A 21,790-nucleotide genomic window follows, 5' to 3' on the forward strand; every position below is an offset into this window, starting at 1 on the left:
AATTTACCAAAGTAAAAATTCTGCCAAATTTGAGCTTTTACGAACAAAAGTCAGGTCAAAAACACATGAATGAATGAATAGACCTTGGATGGAACTCTGACGGCCTTATCTATAGGCACATTGGCAAATTTATGACCATTTCAATGAGCAAAGTCATGAATTCCACATAAAATACAAATGACAAACATACCACCATTTGCCATTTGTGTTTGCAGAAGCGTGCACGGATCAATGAGATCCGTGCATGCTTCTGTATATGGAAATAAGCTTTAAAAAGAAAATAATCAGCGTGGGTTCCCCCGTCCCGAGCATATCCAGTTCCAGGCTCTTTGAGCTGGTCTTGGTTTCACAACTACTGTTAGCTCATGGCTAGGAGTTCACTGTTTTTAAAACAGCACCTGGCTCTTTGACCGGTCTTGGTTAAAAAAATACAGGGGACAAAAGTAGGGGTTCAGGCATATGTTTTTAAACCAGTACCGTGCTACACCAAAGTGATGCCACAGCTGGGGTTACTTTTATATAAGTGACCGTGGTATTAGCACCCATTTGGTCAGCCCTGGCTGGGGGAGTGGGGATCCCCCTATAAAGGGCCCTCACACAGACCACTTAAGAACCTTGACTAAAGCCAGGGGCTATTCCCGGGGGCTGTTTAGACTGACTGACTTCAAGGTTAATTGAAGTAATCACTTTGTGATTACCTTCAATTAATTTTGCGGTAGCCACAAACTGGCCCTTGGGTGGGCGGAGGGGTCTTTATTGGGGTCCACACTCTGAGACCCCTGCCAGTGTTAACCAGTTGGGGTGTAATGCCACGCCCGTGGTCACTTATATAAAAGAGACCATCTGCTTTGGTTTTACCATACTGACTGGTGGAGACCGGTGCGGGTTTAAAAAATATGTGGGTCCCCTACTTTTGTCCCCTGTCATTTTGGAACCAGCCCTGTCCAAGAGACTATTGCTGGTTTTAAAAATACAGGGAACCTCTAGCCGTTTTCCCCCCTGTATTTTGGAAACTAGGGTCTGGTTATGCTCAGGAAGGAGGATACCACGCCAATTTTTTCTTACTTCATTTTTTACTTTCTTTACTTATCAGTGCTGTATGGCTGCCAGTAAACTTGGCAGCCAAATACGAATTACTTCACCATCAGAAAATAAGAATTCTTCAAACCCTGCAGCTTTGTTAATTTGCAGATCAGTGAAAATAAGGGGGTCTAGGGTAATGATGATTTCCCCTGCTGTAAATATAAGATTGTCTTCTCTACGCAAAATATAAAATGATCCTAGAAGACAATAACTAAGACAATCTTATATTTACAGCAGTGGAACTTCAGGACTGGTAAGTAAATATTAAGGTGTTTTTTTTTTTTTATTGTGCATATTTTTAATTCCATTAGTGTTTGTCTCTCTCTTCCCTTGAAGAAAAATGTTGCGATCATGCAACACTAAAGATCCATGCACACTGGTCAATTTTGCCTTGCATGTATGCTGACCAATGATGGGGAAAATAGATGGGATGAAAAATTCTCAGTGCGTACACACTGATCGTATACTGGCTGGTTTATGCATTTTCCTGGGGGTGGACTACTTTCCATAGCAGGACGCTATGGAAATCCGTCCACCCCGTCACACCTCTGCTGGTAATACCAGCAGATGAGCGGCCATGCAGCACGTATCAGCGCTCACCGCTAATTGATGCCCTGTACACACTGGATGCCTTTTGGAACTGAAAGCTGCTCAGAGGATAAAAAACTAAGATGCTTTCAGCTCAGTCGCCCGGTGTGTATGGGCCTTTGTTCCCAGATGAGCTTGCTAAGATTGGTCATTAATTTGCGAGTATGCTTTAGCTCCGGAGTAACCCACAGTACTTGGAGGAGGCAGGTGTGGGGATAACTTACAAACTTCAGAATGCGATGGCTTCAGCATTGCGGCCGCTTACAACTTACTAGTGCGCTACTATGCCTCAGATCAATGTGTTGTGTTATTCAGAAATGCTATTTTGAAACTCATTGAAAGATTAGTAAAGTGAATGGTTTAATGTGAGAAAATGTTATTATTTTTTACGGTAGAACTGTATGTTAACTTTATTTTGCATTTGTTTTTCTATAGCGGCATCATTTGATGGCTCAGAGCCCTGTTCGTTACCCACTTCAATGCCAATGACCAACTTTACAGCAAATCTCCATGCGAGTCAAGTGTATTTACAAGGGCCTAGTGTTGGCACTCCCAACTTTAGTAGGCAGCATTTTTCTCCGCATCCTTGGACAAATTCTTCAAGTTCATGTATGTATTTGTCTATGTATAGCTAAGCTTTTAATAATGTGTTTTCACACTAGATTTTAGTTATATAGTCTTATCATGATCACATGTTTAATGCTGTTTTCTCTCCCTAAATTGTGAGTACATACACTTCACATTGTGGAGCTGTTTTGCATCATGATTTAGTGATAGAAGATGTTTGGCATTCCTTAATTTTTAAATATAACATTTCAGGTGAGTCTCCTGTTCCATCAGCTTCTTCAGGTTCATCTCCACCTATGTCATCCGTATCCTCTCCTCCTTCGATGGGTCAAATGCAGCCAGTTAATTTGACAAATGATCGCAAAATACCGCCACCGATTGGAACAGAGAGATTAGCACGAATCCGCCAGAGTGGCTATTTTACATCTTGTGCAGTGGGAAACGCCTTTACAGCCCCTGTCGGACACACGGGCATATGGTCATTTGGTGTGAACAGCGGATCAGGTAGATATGCAAATGATTTACATAATGAGTCCAGGGAAATTTTCTGAAGTGTTTTTTTTATATGATGGAACTACTAGATTAAAAAGTGTATATAGACTATTTAATCATTTGTCTGTCGCAGGGAAGCTTATAGTTTAATTGGTTTACCGCAAACATTCCTCGGGACATTTTGTCAGCAGCTAAGTCCTCCCAATAGGTATTTTGCTTGTGGGGGGGGGGGGGGGGGGGGAATTGTAAAATTTGGCATGGCTTTAGCGTTTTCCCATTTTGTTTTTGTTCAATTTAAAACTTGTGTAAACTATCCCTCCCAACATTGTCAACCTGAAAATAAGGACAGTGAAGCAGCGTGTGTGTGTTGCCTGGTTTAAACCAAATGTTTTTAATTTGTTTTTTTTATTGGTTTTTAACAGGTTTTTTTTTAATTATTATTATTTTAAATGTTGGGACTACAGGCACAACACTGTGCCATCTTAAAATACCTGGTGTTATTCCACATTCTTGTTGCTATTGGCCTTTATCTAAGTAGGCTGAACCAATGCACTAAATATCTCTCACACACACAAAATTTAAGGAGGTGAATAAGTTGAGAGGTGCTAAATCTGCCTAGCATCAACATTCGTTAATCCTAATGTATTATTGAACAACTTCTGTCTGCTCAACTTCTGTCTCACCTAATCACCTCCTCCCACTCCCGTGTCCAAGACTTCTCTCGCGCTGCCCCCCTGCACTGGAACAACCTCCCACCACCCATCAGGCTATCTGATTCCCTTACCTCCTTCAAGCGCTCCCTCAAAACCCACTTTTTTCGACTAGCCTATCCCTCCTCCTAACCTCTTTTGATCCTCCTATCCTGCCTCCATTCCCCTCCGTTCCTACTTATCCTATTGTATTTCGTTCGTCCACCCACCTATTTTTAGTATGTTAACTCTTATGAGTAGGGTCCTCCTTCCTCACGTACTCACCCTACCTCATTACCTCACCTGTGCTCCTGTCCTGTTCTTCCCTTCCTCTACTTCATCTTCAGTCTCCTCGACAATTTTGACACCTACTTCTGAACTGATGCTGATTTTAGTTCTACTAGCTATACCCCTATTTATACTGTATTTTTCAACACACCCTGTACGTTACCTTGTAAATTTTTTTTTTTGTTTGCTATGTACAGCGCTGCGGACACTTTGCGGCGCCTTATAAATAAACGTACTACTACTAGTGTAGAAATGTTTTTTTCTACTTTTTTGGTTTACTTCATTGTAAGCTTTAGAACAGACCGTGAACTACTGTAACTAGTGTTTTTATTCAAAATGTGTAATGCTGGTGACCGATCTAGTGCTTTTTTGTCTTTTTGCCTTTCTCTGAAAATTACGTTTGCATGTTTTAACTGTTTGATCTAGAATTTAATTTCTATAAAGCATATAGAAGCCTAATAACTTTGGGATTATTAATGTTCGAAAGCATTAGAACATGGTTGATCAAGGTTTCTAAAACAAAGCAATGTTTCACAGTATTTTAAAAAAATGGGATAAAAAAAAGAAATTATTTCATTAAAACTTTAATGCAAATAAATTGTTTTAAACAAAAAAAACGGTTTAAACCCAAAAAAAAAAATGAGGTTTTTTTTTGTTAGGTTAGGCTTCATTTTAGACACAATCAGGGTTGGAAAAAAACAAGATCCATGCTGGTTTAGGGGTAGAATTTCTTGCATTGCTTCTTCCATCTCTTAATTGTGTGCCTACAAGTGGTGGTGTTGACAGTAGGTGTTCTAAGTTCACTCAAATTGTGACTTTCCCATCTAAATCTGGACATTTGGAAAGTAACACATCGTATTGGATGTTTTTTTTTTTTTTTTTTTTCAAGCGGTAATTAAGGGAGTGATTTATGTGGTTAAAAGGCGTGTTCTTGGAGTACTAGTTTGTGGGTAGTTTCATCAATTAGTTCAAAATGTATTTAAAGTTTTTGCTTTGTTCTCCTTATCTGTGATCTTTCACTAGTTTTGGTCTCACAGTATAAATGTTTGACTCTGTAAATTGACAGTCATGCTTGTCAAAAGATACTGGCTCTATAGCTATACTTTCCTCAAAAGCCATATGATTTTGATTGTAGCCAGTGGCTTTCTGCTTCCTAAAATTATCCTGTTTAGCAAAAATAGATCCTCTTTGCAGATGTTCAACCATTAGATTCATGTTTGTATAGCGCTACATAACTCTGCATGGAGCTATCGCCACTGCTCGCCGCCACAGCTCACCATAGGGCATTGAATACACAACATGGTGTTTTAATATTAATCTTCCATGACAAAGCTTAACTGTTAAAGCCCCGTACACACTAGATGAGTTTTTAGATTATATATTCCAGAAGGGCTCTTCTGAGTGGTATCTTAAAAAAAAAAAAAAAAAAAAAAGTCTAGTGTGTAGCTCAATGTATTTTTACAATGTGCTCTTTACGCCTCACCCAGTCATCTGTGCATGCAGCCCAGTTGGTCTATATAGTCAGCCACTGCCCCCCAGGTGATCTCTGTAACAGATATTGTTCAGTGTGTATGTCACTAGACCATCGCCCAGGTCAGGCCTTCCCAACCTGCGGCTCTCCAGCTGTTGTGAAACTACAAGTCCCTGCATGCCTTTCCACAGTTGGGTATATGGGAATGCTAAAACTGGCTAGGCATGATGGGATTTATAGTTAAACAAATCTGGAGAGCCACAGGTATGGCCAGGCCTGGCCCAGGTCATTAATAAATATACTAAAAAGGTGGCCACAGTACAGACCTTTTAGAAACACCACTTCAAACTTTAGCCTAATATTCCATTTAGCACAATCTGTTCCCTATTCTCCAGCCATTTTTACACAAGTACAATTATGCTACCCAGTCAAATATCCTATATTTTGTAGATCAACCTTATGTGAGACACTGTATCAAAGGCCATAGAAAAATCTAAGATCTACTGTGTTGCCCTTGTCTAAATTCTCACTCACCTCCTCATAGAAGCTAATTCTATTAGTTTGGCATGACCTATCCTTAACAAATCCATGCTGGTTCCACTGATCATCTTATTACACGTCGGGTGCACCTGAATGCTATCTCTTTGAAAATGGCCGCCAGTAATTTCCCCAATAATTGATGTCAGACTTTCGGGTCTGTAATTTCCTGGATGTGTTTTACTTCCATTATCTTTTACAGCTCATTAAAAGCTTGTAAAGGAAAGGAAGTTTTAGATGTAGGGCAGATTGCACCTTTTGCAACAGTATTTTGTTTTTATAATGGGTTCTCTTATTTGTAGCTCCTATTTTGCCTTTGTAATCATGGGAAAATAAAATATTATGGTGCTGATCTCTCGAGTGTTTTTCATGTGCTCAGTTTTAACAGTTTTGTGTGTATGATAATTGGTGCTCCAGCCAATAAGCTCTTAACTGTCATGTGTTTGAAAATTAACAGCTGGGATCTAATTGGCTGGAGCACTATCTTTCTGACGCAATGAGTTTTTAAAGTTGTTGTGTATGATTAAACTTGTTACTAATTCAACCTCTAAATCATAAAATAAGCTGCTAGATTTTTAAACAAGCTCCTATATTATGGCTAAAACTTAATTAGCTACTGTGTAGGCCCCCATAGACTACTGCGACTTATATGAGCCTCAAACCACATCAGATTTGTCGGAATCGAATGAAAAGTGTCCAAATCGCAGTAGTGTTTGGCCAGTTTAAGATGTGGAACAGTTTCTGATCAAATTGACCTGCCTCTGAATTATTCACATTTTGCCTCCAACCTTCACCATTGTTTTTTTTTTTTTTTTTTTGTTAGTAAAGTCAGAAACTTGCCGATGGTTCTTCTGAACACACCCTAACTTCTTAGTGGGGATAAGGGAACAGATGCTTCACATCTGTCTTTCATAGCCAGTCAAATTGCACAGCAAGCCCTCTCCAAACATTACATCACAATGTGACCGCACGTATTCTAGGAAGTATGCCAAAGGCTCTAGTGGGTAGAATGGAAACCTTCTAGCACAATGGCCATACACAGCACAGAGACCAAGATTATTTTCTTCATGCAAAAACAATTATTGCTTGACCAAAAAAAAATAATTGTAATGCATAACATTTTGTAGTGCAGGAGCATCATCGGGACCCACAGAAAATTAGAATACGAAGTAAAATCTGCTAGCAAATAAGTGGACACACATTTTTCAGCTGGGAGAGAGTCTCTGTATTCCTCCTCTATGATAAAGAAGCCTATCCATCTGACCACCTGTTTATCATAACAGCTGGTACATTTATGAAGAATTGATTTCCGAGGTTACAGTTGGAGGAATTATTTTTCTGTGGTGTGCCATACATAATGTGGTCAGAGGCATCCACTTAGCAGTTAACGTCACATGAAAACATCTTAAGCCTTGTTAGTACAGAACTTTTAGGGAGTGATCCAATTGTTTTTAACGTGTGGCTTCCCGTAGGGGATGAAGAACGGAGCAATTCAGCTGTTTCCCAGTTTAGTTGCCAGTTAACCACAGGGTAACATTTCTTCTTGCAGCCTTCTGAGGAGTCACAAAAAAATGTTCTAAGTGTTCGGGTTGGACAATACGTATACAGGTTGAGTATCCCTTATCCAAAATGCTCGGGACCAGGAGAATTTTGGATAACGGATTATTCCGTATTTCGGAATATTTTAATATTTCAATGATGTATTTTGAAGTATCTTGCATTTATGCTGTATAAACACATAATATACACACAAATATATTTTATTACCACATAAAATACACACAAATATATTTTAATTGTTCAAAAAACAAGGTTTCAAAATGTGAAACAAAATGTGTGTACTATCTCAGTACTGATTTTGAATGCCAAGCAATCATTGTCTTGCACATATATAGTGCCAGTTACATATCATGTCCCCAGTGATGCTGTTTCAAATGTCCCCAGTGAGTTTTTAGCAAAAAAAAAATTTTTTTTTCACTTTCTGGAATGTCCGTATTTCGGAATAATTTGGATAACGGATATTCGGATACGGGATACTCGACCTGTATATAATATTAATATATAAATATATATATATGTGTGTGTGTGTGTGTGTGTGTGTGTGTGTATATATATATATATATATATATATATATATATATATATATATATATATATGAGAGAGAGAGAGGTAGACGGCCTGGCACTCCCTCAGCTGGGATTCAGTACCTGGGTGCCTTCTGGAACAAACAGGTAGTCTCGTAGGAAGGAACAGACAGCGGCACTCCAAGGGTTTTCAACAGCGTGTATTAAAGCAAACCAACGTTTCAGGGTATCATTCACCCCTTTGTCAAGGTTTATTGCACTTAAACCTTGACAAAGGGGTGAATGATACCCTGAAACGTTGGTTTGCTTTAATACACGCTGTTGAAAACACTTGGAGTGCCGCTGTCTGTTCCTTCCTACGAGACTATATATATATATATATATATATATATATATATATATATATATATATATATATATATATATATATATATATATATATATATATATATATTTGTAATCTTGTTTATTTTAAAATTGCGTTATATTAGATTTGTGATAAACCATGTTTTAATACTTTTAACGGTTAGGTTTTGATATAGTTTGATGTAAATACAATGTTTTACTACTTTATATTAGGATGTAATAGGAGTAAAATGTAGATAGACTAAACATTAAAATATAGTAGTAGATCAAAAGGGGATTTGAGCGTCATTGATGCTCTCCTAAAAGGCTGCTTCTAGGCAACACTGGCGGATCTACCCTTCTGACTCCAGTAGAAAATATAGGGGTTGTAGTGTGTTAAATGGGCGCTTTATTTTGTATGGAGCACTAGAAAAAAGGCTATATAAATAGAAAGAAATAAAACCTTTTTCATGGAAGGTGACTGATGGAAGCATCGTCTTTATGTTGTGATGACGTCAAACGCCGTCTCTCATGATGCAAATGTAATATATAATAAAGAGATAAAAACAGACAATTTGTAGATCGGTTATGTGGTTTCTTTTATGTTTGGTAACGCTCATATGAGGGCGCACCCAACTCACATGTTAATCACGTAAAGGACACATCAGGGTTTATTTACAATGGATGGGGTGAGCATTGGGCGTGGTGATTCAACTCCTATGATGGTAGTGTTCATTCTAGCACCCGCTATCTTTGAAAATCCATGCAGTTCCTCTTCCCTGCCTGGGGTGTCATTGTCTGCTGTAGTGCTTCTATCACAGTGTGGTCTGTATATCGGCACTGATATGCAAACCAGACCTGTGCTAGAAACACCAGCTAGCGGGTTCTAGAATCAACACTAGATGGTATCTTTGTTCTCCAGAATGAGTCATCCTGATCTGTCCAAAAAGTGTAGCACGCTCCTTATACCGACATGTTTCGGGACTATATGTCTCTTTTTCAAGGTCATCCTTGCAATGACATTGCATCGTTTGTGGTGTCATCAAATGTAAACCTAGCTTCAGTCGCAGCCCCATGACAGATGTGCTTTGACTAGCATAAATAAAAATGCATTTAGAGGTCTAAAATTTAGGGCCACTATCTACAGACATGATGTGCTGCAGAGTTCTGGTCCTAGGCATCCGGGCTAGAATTAGAAGTTCAGTGTAGACGCTAAAGCAGCGGCCCACAGTTCCAGAAGAGACCCTATATGCATTTAGTGAGCTGTCGCAGGGACTTAACCAGACTGTGAATTTCCTCACTGCAGCTATTCGGGAAAGTGGTATAGGTTATAGCAGGGGTCAGGGAACTTTTTGGTAATACATGGTAATAATCATCATCCTCAATGGCTGCGTGTGGTTTAGCCATTGATAATGGGAAGTCCAGGCAACTATTGGTGTTTGTATTTCAAGATGACTTAGTGACAGTTTGCATTTTCCCCCCTAGCCTAGAGAGAGGTATACCTTTTTACAGGAGCCTATAACCAGGCAAAGAAACTCTGTGCCACAGCGGCAGTACAGACTGCGTGCTGCCGAGATGGTGCAGCAACTAGTTGACTCTACTGAACAAGCGTAGCGTGTTATACACAAGGGCCTGATGCACTGCAGCAGGTCCTTTTACACTACAGTACTGTAACACACACAGCTGGGCATACATATAGAATATATATATGTATGTGGCAACCACTGTAACTTTTTCAGAAGTATTGCCAGTACACCAAGGGGAAGATAGAACTCTGAGAATTAGAAACGTCAATGTTTGGCTAAGGAATTGGTGCAACGAGGAGAGATTTGGATATTTAGGTCAAAGTCAAGCAACCTGGCAAGACCGAGCCTTATATAAAAGTGATGGACTGCACCCATCTTCAAGGGGAACGAGAATATTAAGTGAGAAGTTTGGAAGCTTCATAAGCAACTTTTTAAACTAGCAGAGGGGGGCAGTAAACCAAATAAGAATGAAGAAATCTGCTCCCCCCCAACCTAGTGGTATTGTCTCTGCAGGCAAATGGAACAGGAAGCCTATCCACTGCAACAGAAGATAATGCCAATCAAAACCGAAAAGATATAGGCAGAAAGATGAACATAGCAGCAGGAGAAGCACAAACACAACTTTAAGAGCTATGTGTGCAAATGCTAGGAGCTTAGGAAATAAAATCCCAGAACTAATTGCAATAATGACAAGGGATGAACTGGATATTGTGGCTATTACAGAGACATGGTGCAATGAAAATCATGACTGGGACATAGCTATACCAGGATATACTTTTATTTAGGAAGGACAGAATGGGAAAAATTGGAGGAGGGGTTGCAATATATGTGAAAAAAAATATAAAGACTACCTTAATACAAAGTATTGAAGAAAAAACGGAGGCCCTTTGGGTGACCATAGAAACGGGAGAAGGCGATTCTTCATATAGGGGTGATCTACAGACCACCAGGTCAGGAAGAGGAACTGGACAAGAGCCTATTGCAGGACATCAATAAAATGGCATTAAAAGGAGAGGTGATCATCATGGGAGACTTTAATCTACCTGATGTAAACTGGGAGCTGCCTGTTGCACGTTCCAGCAGAAGTAGGGACATGCTGAATTCCTTGCAAGGAGCATCCCTCCAGCAATTGGTGAGGGAGCCCACTCGTAAGGACGCAATATTAGACTTAATACTTACAAATGGTGACAGAATATCTGACATAAATGTGGGTGAAAATCTGGGATCCAGTGACCATCAAGCAGTATGGTTCAAAATAAAGACAGAGACTGACTCATCGCACACAAAAACAAAGGTGTTAGATTTTAGAAAGGCTGATCTTGTAGAGATGGGAAACTCTGTAAGGGATTATTTGGCAGAGTGGAAGAACTTGGAAGGAGTGCAGGATAAGTGGGAAAAATTAAAAAGTGCAATTCTAAAAGCAACAGAACTTTGTGTCAAAATAGTTAGGAAAAACACAAGAAAAAGAAAGCCATTGTGGTTTGCAAAAGAAGTAGCAAGTATTGTGAAACCAAAAAAGTTGGCCTTTAAGAAATTTTAGCAGACGCAGAAGAATGAGGACAAAGAGGTGTATCTTGTTAGACAGAAAAAGGCTAAGAAGGTAATCAGATGTGCAAAAGCACAACCTGAAGAGAAAATGGCCCAGTCAGTGGGTAAAGGGGGGGAAACTTTTTTTTTTAGGTATATAAGTGAAAGGAGAAAAACAAAAAGTGGAATAATTAGACTGAAGACAGAGAGTGGAAGTTTTCTTAAGGGGGACAATGTAATAGCAGATAATATTAATATGTCTGCTCAGTATTCACTGCTGAAAGAGAGGGGAGGGGCCACAGTTAAGTTGCAAGTATAGTCAGAAAACTGAGGGAGAGACAAGTACATTTACAGAGGAGAAAGTCCTCACAGAACTCTCAAAACTGAAAGTGGATAAATCAATGGGGCCAGATGGGATAAATCCAAGGATACTAAAAGAGCTTAAAGGGGAGCTGGTAAAACCAATAACAGAATTATTCAACCAGTCACTAGCTACTGGAGTAATCCTAGAGGACTGGAAAACAGCGAATGTAGTCCCACTGCACAAAAGTGGAAGCAAGGAAGAGGTAAGCAACTATCGACCAATGAGCCTTACATCAGTAGTAGGGAAATTGATGGAAACACTCTTAAAACAAAGAGTTGTAGAATATCTCAAAACCAGCAATTTACAGGATCCAAAACAGCATGGGTTTACTGGGGGAAGATCATGTCAAACAAATCTTATTGACTTTTTTGACTGGGTGACTAAAGTAATAGATCAAGGTGGGGCTGTGTAGATGTAGCTTATCTAGACTTTAGTAAAGCTTTTGACACTGTCCTACATCGCAGACTGTTAAATAAACTTGAAAGCTTGGGATTGGATTCTAAGATAGTTGAATGGATAAGAGCGTGGTTGCAGGACAGAAAACAGAGTGTTGTAGTAAACGGAGTACAGTCAAAGGAGGGAAAGGTTACAAGTGGAGTACCCCAGGGATCTGTACTTGGACCGGTGCTTTTTAATATCTTTATTGGTGATATTGCAAATGGAATTGAGGGTAAAATGTGCCTTTTTGCAGATGACACAAAGGTATGCAACAGGGTAGACACACCAGGAGGGGTAAAACAAATGATTGAGGATCAAGAGAATGGCAACTACAGTTTAATGCCAAAAAATGCAAAATCATGCACTTGGGTCTCAGAAATCCAAAGACTAAATATAGTATAAATGGCACTATAATGGAAACTACTGAGGAAGAGAGGGATCTAGGTGTCACTATTTCAGGGGACTTAAAGGCAGGTAGGCAATGTAACAAAGCAATGAAAAAGGCAAGTCAGATGCTTGGTTGCATAGGGAGAGGTATCGGCAGTAGAAAGAAAGAAGTAATAATGCCACTGTATAGGTCATTGGTACAACCTCACCTAGAGTATTGTGTTCAGTTCTGGAGGCCATATCTCCAGAAGGATAAAAATACATTAGAGATTGTACAAAGAAGAGCAAGTAAAATGGTGCATGGCCTACTTCACAAAACGTACCAGGAAAGACTAAAAGATCTTAATATGTATACTTTAGAGCAGAGAAGGGAAAGGGGGGACATGATAGAAACTTTCAAATATATCAAGGGTTTTAACAAGGTACAGGTGGGAGACATTCTTCACAGGAAGAGGAGCAACAGAACACGAGGACATGCACTGAAACTAGAGGGAGGAAGATTCAGGGGAAATGTGAGGAAGAATTACTTCACAGAAAGAGTAGTAGATAAGTGGAATAGCCTTTGGTAGACGCAAATACAGTAGTACAATTTGGTACTTGTGTATTATCACGGCGCCCGATTTCATCCAAATCGCATCCGATATATCGGCCGATTTTCTGCCGATTTGATATGCGATGCGATTTTGCGTCCGATTTTCGGCCGATTTCCTGATGATTTGCATGTTATTCCATCCTTGCACACCCCCAGGTACTATGCGATGGTATGCGATGTGATTTTCGGGAAAATGCCCCTGATTGTACAATTAAGTATCGCATAGCAACGCGTGCCAGCAATGTTAAATGCACCCCCATTGTTAACGCCACCCCCACTATCAACGCCAACCCGAAGCGTGGCGAGCGGCGGCGGTACGCGTCCTCCGACCTTTTCATACCCCCACTATCCACGTCGGCGTGGAGTTGATTTTAGATAGTGTGGCGAGCGCACGCGGATTACTTTACATGTATTCCACGTCCCCTCGCGGGGCTCGCCACGCTTCGGGCTCGGTGGCACGCTGCACTCGCCACACTATCTAAAATCAACTCCACGCAGACGTGGATAGTGGGGATATGAAAAGGTCGGAGGACGCGTACCGCCGCCCCACGCGGGCTCGCCACGCTTCGGGTTGGCATTGATAGTGGGGGTGGCGTTAACAATGGCGGTGCATTTAACATTTTAAGCACCCATCAGGGTGATTGTACAATTACAAATCGAATCGCTTCACATGCCACTATATTGCATGCAATGCACTACGATGGAAATCGGGGGTGTGCAATAATGGAACAGCATGCAAATTGGCCGATTTTTTTTTTTTTTTTTTTTTTTTTTTTTTTGGCCGATTTCGTGGGCGCCGTGATAATACACAAGTACCTACAATTTAAACATGCTTGGGATAAGCATATTTATATCCTTACAAAAAAATAAGGATCAAATATGGTTTGAGGTAACAGGTTTAAAAAAAAAAGGGGCAGACTAGATGGGCCAAGTGGTTCTTATCTGCCGTCAAATTCGATGTTTCTATATATAGATTCTATATGCAAATTCCTGGGTGGATGGATGGGCGCACTGCCGAGACAGACGGGCATGCATATAGATTTAGGAACTTCATTTTTACCCCATTTGGGACCATTTATCCCTGACCATTGGGTTAAAGGGTCCAAAGAACCATAGGTCAACACTTGGAATAGGTCTGCACAATATTATATTCTCACTCCATGCCCAGGAGATGGTCAGATTACCTTATAAGAACTCCGGAAGACATTTTGGAGAGAGAACAAAAATATAACACTTCCCTTACTAAATATGTGAATATTTGGGAGTGGCCAAGGTCTGGGCTTTTGACCCAAGCAACCCAATAGCCCACATATGTTTACATATGTTGATCCTTTTCTGTCATTTTAAAACCTGTGATCCATCCACGAAGTTGGTGGTCAAGAGTTGCATTATAAACATTAGTAAGTAGTTCCATATTCCCTCCTTGTCAGATAAATAAACAACTGTTTGGTAACTGGCAAAATAAACAATGTATGTTGTCAAAGGGATGTATTTTTAATTGAACAAATATGATCGTACATAACATTTGCCCTTAACAGGGAAACGACCCTTCCCTAAACACCTACATATTTTTTAGTGGCGTCCTAACTCCATAAATTATATCACATTGGAAGCTGCATTTATTATGTAATTTTTATTTTTTTTTCTAACATGTTGATCCCATTTTTTTTGTTTTTAAGGATGCGCTATCAAATCATTTCAGGCAGTATTGCTTGCAAAGCCTGTGTCCTATATTGGTTTTTGTACGTTTTACTCCTAATAGGCTTACAACTGATCATTTGTTTTTTTATCTATTCATGCAGAAGGGTTTCCTGGTTGGTCTCAGCCAGTCATTGGTACCCATGCTATGCATCAGCCTCTACCAGACCACACTGTGTTCTCACAGCACCAGCAAATGGAAAGGGACGAATCGGGCATTTTAAATCCTTCCAATTTATTCCATCAGCCAATACCAAACACTGTTGTTGATTTTTCAAAGGTAGGGCATTCATAATCTTATATTCAAAAATGGAATTACGATCTGTGTATTTCAGCGGGTTTTTGTTTTCTTTCTTTAATTGCTTCAATAAAAAAAAATGAAATGTAAAAAAATAAGGCATATTATAAGGGGAATAGTAGACCAACTACATTTGGGGATTGAATATACTGTGTAAAGTCAGCAAACCTATGTTTATATTTTTTCCTGGTACCATTCTTGAATAAATTTAACATCTCAACAGATTTGGTGGAAACAGCAAAAAATAAAGCCGGTCCCATGGGAAAGCTGGTCCTGCGGCAATTTTTCTATGTAAGATTTTGTGATAACGATACAGGGTCTGTCCGGAAAGCAATGCGACTGATATTTTTTTTTTTTTAATTTTTCACGCTGCGCAGAAAAGGCGTAGTGGCGATGTGGAGGGGGGTCTCGGCTACACATTTCCATTGGTGACTGTTACTTGTGAGCTTTTACAGTGTAAGGCTCGAGGTGTAAATGAAGTGTCCTTATTACTTCGGTTGAGGTTCAATATGACGCATACCCTCAAGCAATAATATGCATCAAACTATGGAAAACATTGGCTACCGAGACGCTTGCCATGCTTTAAAAAGGGCCTTTATGGAGGAATCCTTTTCCAAGATGCAAGTTTACCGCTGGTTTAAATTCTTAGACGAGAGCAGAGAATACGTTAAGGATGAACCACGCTCTGGACATCAAGAAGTTGAAATGAGCAAATGTGGACAAAGTATGTGAAGTTTTGAACACTGACTGTCGTTTGAGTGTTACAATCGTAGCAGAAAGGTTGGGATTCTACTGTGCAAGAGATCGTTACAAATGAATGCAAAAGGTGTGTGCCTGGTTACCAAGGTTTTGACTCACGATCAAAAAGACAAGCATGTGACATTTTCCTGCAAACTTTTGGAGCATGTGCAAAGTTAGCTTCATTTTTATTTATTTTTTGTTGTTGACCATGATAGCAGGTGAGGAAAATGAATTCTTTGAATACAATCTGAAGACCAAAAGGCAGAGCACAGGGTGGCGCACACCCTCGTCGGCTCACCCCAAAATGGGCCAAATGAGCAAATCAAAGACCAAATCCATGCTCATTGTGTTTTTCAACTTAAAGGGTGTTGTGCCCAAGGAATTTCGACCTACCGGTCAAACTGACAACGTGACAACATTGCCTCAACCACCCTACAGTATGGATCTGGCCCCGGCTGACTTGTTTTTGTTCCCCAGGACGTTTTTTTATACAACGTTACAGAGGGCATGATTCTATAGGTGCCCACACACTGATAGATACCTGATCCAATCTGATATCTGTCCAAATTCCATTGAAATCCAGAACACCCCTGATCATGGCCTCACACAGAACGATTGAGTAAAAGATCAGAGATTTACTCAGTCATTCAGTGTGCCCCATGGCCAGAGGTGTTCGGGGTTTGCGCACCTCCAGTTACCCCCGCCTGCTGGCAGACCCGGAGAGAGAGCCCGGCAAGAGATTTCAAATGAACAGGGTGTCGGCTGAGTAGGCGCTCTCAGCCAATCAACGGCCATCCCATTCATTTGAAGTCTCCTGCCTGCCGCTGGCCTTTCTTTGTCTGGGGGCTGTGACAGGTGTGTGCGGTCCGGCACGAGGGAGATGCCGGTGCCAGGACATGGTCACATCATTTGTCACGCCGACACTTGGAATATGTGGCCATGACCCTGCACGATGGGTCCTTCATCTTTCCACCTGATGAAGAGATCCACAGGCTCTATGAACAACCCACGAGCACCAGCATCTGATCTTTTTTTTTTTTTAAGCCCACACATCGTAGGTTTTTAAATGATTATCATTTATTCAAAATGTTACCATGTGTGGGCACCTTAAGACCCATTGTGTCTTGAAACACCTAAATGAATTTGGGATTGCAGCTTTTATTTATTGAGGATTCACTATATGTTTATATAATATATTAGTTTGTGGAATATAACATTTCTTTTATACTGTAACTAGGTTAAAGATTTTTATTCTGTTTTTTTTTAGGGTGTCCCACTTTCTATGTATGGTGGTAAAATGATAACGTCTCATCAACAACTGACTGAGATTCCAGGAGCTCCAATATTTAATGGCCTGCACACACATGATGCCACGTGGAGTCCGCTGGTTAAGGTTGTTCCCAATTCAGCAGAGTGTACAGATGCTCATAAGGTACGTTCAGTTCTATATTTTACGACAAACAAAGAAAAACAAAACAGCATGACTATTATTATTTGTGTGGCTATATAAATGGATAAGGACTGTACAACATGTGGAAAATTTGAGCCATCGAGGAGATCCAGAAGTTAAGATATGGGCAATACTACTTTAATGTAGAGCGGATTGTCAAAGCTCTGTTGTCTCATATTCTAATAGTATCCGGCAAAGTTTACCTGCGCTCTCCTTGCTTTGTTCTGGTCTCTTTCCGGTGTAATTAAGGTGTCTTCACCTACCCTGTTGTACACTTAAAATATAGTTAATGTATCTTTTAGTGAAATAACACCTGAAATAAATTTCTTGGAAATATGCCATAGTAGCAATTGTAGTTCAAGTCTCTCGGTGACCCACACACGAACGTGCACCTACTAGCACTCCTGGTTTGTGTGAGGGGGTGTTCTCGTGTTCAGGGTTATGTATGACACCTTCATCTATTGATATTGACTGCTACGGGTGCAGTTAGCTATCCCTGCTGCAGTGTATGGTTATGTCCCTGGTTGTGGTATCTGCTGGCTGCAGTGGAGATCTCACAAGACTCACTAAAGATGCGAAACAAGAAAAACTGTATTGTGCTGCTATAGTACGTTTACCCTGCAATTTTTAAGTTTGCACTGCAAAAAAAATTGTCTGATTCGTAATGATTTCAGAGAAAATTTGCTGTGTACTATTTTTGTACTTTTGAGATAACATTTTTTTTTTCTTTGTCCAGCAGGGGACACTGGAGTGATTCTTACAATGGGGTATAGATTGGTAGTCATTGGGAGCTGGCACTTTTAACCAATGTGACTGCTTCTACCCCTCTATACCCCTTCCCTAAGCCAGTCTTTAATTCGTGCGCTCAGGAGCTACACAATCTACTTCCTGACTTTGAACCAGCCTGGGCTCAGGCATTGCTTAGTTCAGTAGATGGTTTATCTAAAGTTTTGGTCCCTGCACAGTCTTCTTTTCTTGGAAAGCAGCAGTGGCTTAAAAGACTACTCCCCTGTGTACTGCGCTTTAGAGGAGTTTACTCAAACTTCTGATGAGTAATTGATCTTGGAAGATAGACTCACTGATTTTCATTTTTGCTGATCGCCAAGTGTTAAATATTGAGGATGGAGGCCAGGGTCCTCCAAAACCTTCTATTTTTGCTCCTGCATGGACATTTGGATGAGGAACCTCTTTCAAAATGGTTACAGACTGGTCTTTTTGTTCTCGTCTTCCACCTCACATTTACCAGACTCCAGCGACAAAAGGATTGCTCTGAAAGGGGTGATTTTTCCAGATTGCTTCTAGCAGGAGTAATGGCTATACCTCCTTTTACATAAGACACCTAGGCTTTTATTCTAGGATCTCGAGCCCTTCTTGCTAAGATACAGATTTAAGATTGAATCCCTTCAATTAGTCATTGCAGGGCAGGAAAGGGACGTGTTCTTGTTCTGACTCTGTCAAGGACTCATATTTCCATATTCCTATCTACCTTCCTCATCAGCAATATCTGAGATTCACGTTGAAGTATGAACATTTCCAGTTCTGAGCCTTGATCCACAATCCCATTTACAACCAACGAAAACACTTCTTTCTCTGAATGGTAATCGATACAGTGCAACAACCAATTTTTCTTCTGCAAGATTAAGTAACTGCTATTCAGGAAATGTTCCACTTCATGTTGCTCTACAGGCAGGATTCGGTGCATCTCTGCATCAGACTACTAGGCCAGATGGCTGCTGCTGCAGAATTTAAGTACATCTCTGCATCAGACTACTAGGCCAGATGATTGCTGCAGTGGATGGAGACCCATGCCAATGCTCTGTCGGCCATATTCATCCCAGGGGTGGAAAACTGTGAGGCTGACTATCTTAGTCTGCAGGATGTGGACTCAGCGGAATAGTCTCTGCACCATCCGGTTAATGACTTGAAGTTGGGGTCTACCTCAGGTAGACCTCATAGCATCAATGCATAATTTCAAACTTCCTCTGAATCACTCCCTGGGTGCCAACGTGGTGTCAGTGGACATGCACTGAAACTGCCAATGAGCTACTAGCATCTACCTGTTACCTTGTCTTCTCCAGCAAATCAAAGGCAGCCTCACCTGGTACTCTTGATAGCTCCAGATTGCCCACACACGGCTTGATATTCCAGTCTCCACAGTCGGCTGGTTACCAACCAATGACCCCTTCCTCTGATGGAGGGTCTTTTGCAGCAGGGACCTTAAGTCTTTTCAGACTTAAAGCTGCTTCGTTTGACAGCATAGTTGTTGAGCTGGCTCTCCTAAGGAAGAGAGGTATTCAATTTGTTGTAATAGCTACAATGCTCAGCACTCCTAAGGAGGTTATGTCAAATCATTACCATCATATTTGAAAAGCTTCTATTTCCTGGGGGGAAGGTAGAAGTTTTTCTCCTCTTACCTTCATGACATTTTGTGTTCTCCCTTTCCTGCAGGTAGGCTTATCTGCTGGTTTGCGTCTTTGCTTGTTCAAGGTCCAGGTATCCGCCCTTTCTATTTTCTTTCCCAGGAAGTTGGTGGATGTGCAAACCTTCTTTCAAGGGGTTCTTTTGTTACAACCACCATTTACTCCTTCCACTGCCCCGTGGAATTATTTCCTTCTTAAAATCATTTATAGTTGAACTTCTGGTGTCACTGCTACTAGAGTTTTGGACTTTCTTTGCCTGTCTCCATATTTTATTTTCCATCCCTACAGATTAAAATGGTATACTAGGATGTCTTTTTTTCCCAATGTCGTCTCCAGCTTCAACATGAATCAGCCTATTGTAGAGGTGAAGGCTCACTTCACTCACCTCATGTGCAGCTGATTGTGGGGTATCTATGGACCAATTGTGTAGAGCGGCTACATGACCATGCCCCCATACCTTTTTTATGGTTTTACAGGTTTGACACCTTTGACTTCTGCATCGCAATGTGGCTGGGTAGTTCTGCAGGGTTATTTGTGCTCTCCCACCCTGGGAGCTCTGGGATGTCCCCATTGAAAGTATATACTCCAGTGTCCCCCTGTTGGATGAAGGACAAAACAGAATTTTGGTACTTACCAGTAAATCCTTTTCTCTGCATACTCAGTGGACACTGGACGTCCGCCTGGTGCTGTTCTTAATGCCTTGGTGGTAATTGTTACATCATGGTTCCGAACATTGGCTTGGGGGAGGTGTATATAGGGGGTGCATCAGTCACACATCAGTCAAATTCTTAAAGTGCCAGCTCACAATGACTCCCAGTCAAGAACCCATTGTTCGTATTTACTTTAGTGTCCACTGTGGATTCAAAGAAAATGTTTTTCTGGTAAGTACCAAAATCCCTTTATGTGGTATCCTTAACCAGGTCCACATGTTGTAGCTGCTTGAGACTTTTAACACACACTCTTCTCACTTGGGTACTGCTCGGCAAAGGAGTTTTGTGCAATTATACCAGATACAAATAGGGCTGGAACTTCATAGATGTAGCCTACATGAAAGCATCAATCCAAATGGGCAGAGAACATCAATATTCTCATTGTGACCAGTGCCCTCTTACTTGTTGCCAGATATTGCCAAATCATTTGCAAAGCACAACTGAATTTGCTGATGCTTTCTAACTAAATTTTAATATGGGCTGCTTTGTCTCATTTGAAGCAGTGGACTGATTATGGTGTGCGGCAGAGGATGTATGATACAGCTCGTAAGCTTACAGCAGGGCTCTCCTACCTCCAAGTCTGTCTGTTGTTACCCAATTTGTTTTATCATTGTCTACCATTGTAAAGCGTAATGGAATCTGCTGCGCTATATAAGAAACTGTAAATACAGCTCCTTGTGACCTGAAACTCTTTGTTTGATCTGCTTAAGTAACTAACCAGTACCAGATATCTGAGTCCTGAGACTGTGTTAGTCCAAATTAATGGTTGTTGTTTTTTTTTCTTGTCCTTTTTAGAACTGGTCAGGAACATGGACGCCTCATGTTGGAGCAGCACATCTGAAGTATGTTAACTGAAATGGACAATACCCGATCTATCCAGGATTTGAGACCTATATAGTATAGCCCACAGGAAGTAAATTGCTTTATTCCCGAATATTGTTTAAAAAGAATATGAATTGAAATTTGATTTACTATTGTATTAGAAAGCCTATTATATTTGTGTACTATATTAAAACACATTTCAGTTTTAGCATTTTGAGTTTAAAACCTATATGCCCATATCGCTCTATTGGTTAAACTGAAGCATATTTGTATGCAACAAAAAATAAAAATGATGAAAAAAAATTAATCTTCATAGACTATGTTGATTTAAAAATAAAAAAAATATTTTTTCCTGTTCTGTAGTGGTTCTCTCATATAGCCTGTATTACCGTCAACTGTCATCCCAAATATTCAATAAAAAGTGCTTACATAGTTTTTGTGTTTTTAATAACTTTATATAGATTTCAGGGTTATGTAATATGAAGATGTAACAAAGTGAGGGACTGCCCACAGAGGGAGTGGATATTTGGGTCTGTAGAAGTACAAATGCAGTATAGCAGGTTAGGTTATAAGAGACCAGAATTGCAGTAACCATACATTAATGTGATGCTCAGAGGTGGATTTAGTGCTTAACTTTATAGTAATAATTAACATTAGCCTCTCCCTTTCTTA

The 21,790-nt window shown here is 40.3% G+C and overlaps 1 protein-coding gene across 2 annotated transcripts in view; it reads left to right on the plus strand.

The window, feature by feature from the left end:
* Window positions 1-21,553, plus strand: part of ANKHD1 (ankyrin repeat and KH domain containing 1) — a 95,629-nt gene extending 74,076 nt beyond the window's left edge. Inside the window, exons 30-34 of one of the 2 annotated variants that reach the window (XM_083181898.1) lie at window positions 2,107-2,280; window positions 2,491-2,742; window positions 14,782-14,957; window positions 16,984-17,148; window positions 21,092-21,553. In XM_083181898.1, the coding sequence (XP_083038024.1) occupies window positions 2,107-2,280; window positions 2,491-2,742; window positions 14,782-14,957; window positions 16,984-17,148; window positions 21,092-21,151 (827 nt within the window). In that variant the 3' untranslated portion in view covers window positions 21,152-21,553. The remainder of the gene's footprint in view (window positions 1-2,106; window positions 2,281-2,490; window positions 2,743-14,781; window positions 14,958-16,983; window positions 17,149-21,091) is intronic. The other variant, XM_083181899.1, reaches the window with a different exon arrangement.
* Window positions 21,554-21,790: the final 237 nt, after the last annotated feature.

Source organism: Crinia signifera, chromosome 4 (assembly GCF_055691185.1).
Source record: "Crinia signifera chromosome 4, ASM5569118v1, whole genome shotgun sequence".
Classification (NCBI taxonomy): domain Eukaryota; kingdom Metazoa; phylum Chordata; class Amphibia; order Anura; family Myobatrachidae; genus Crinia; species Crinia signifera.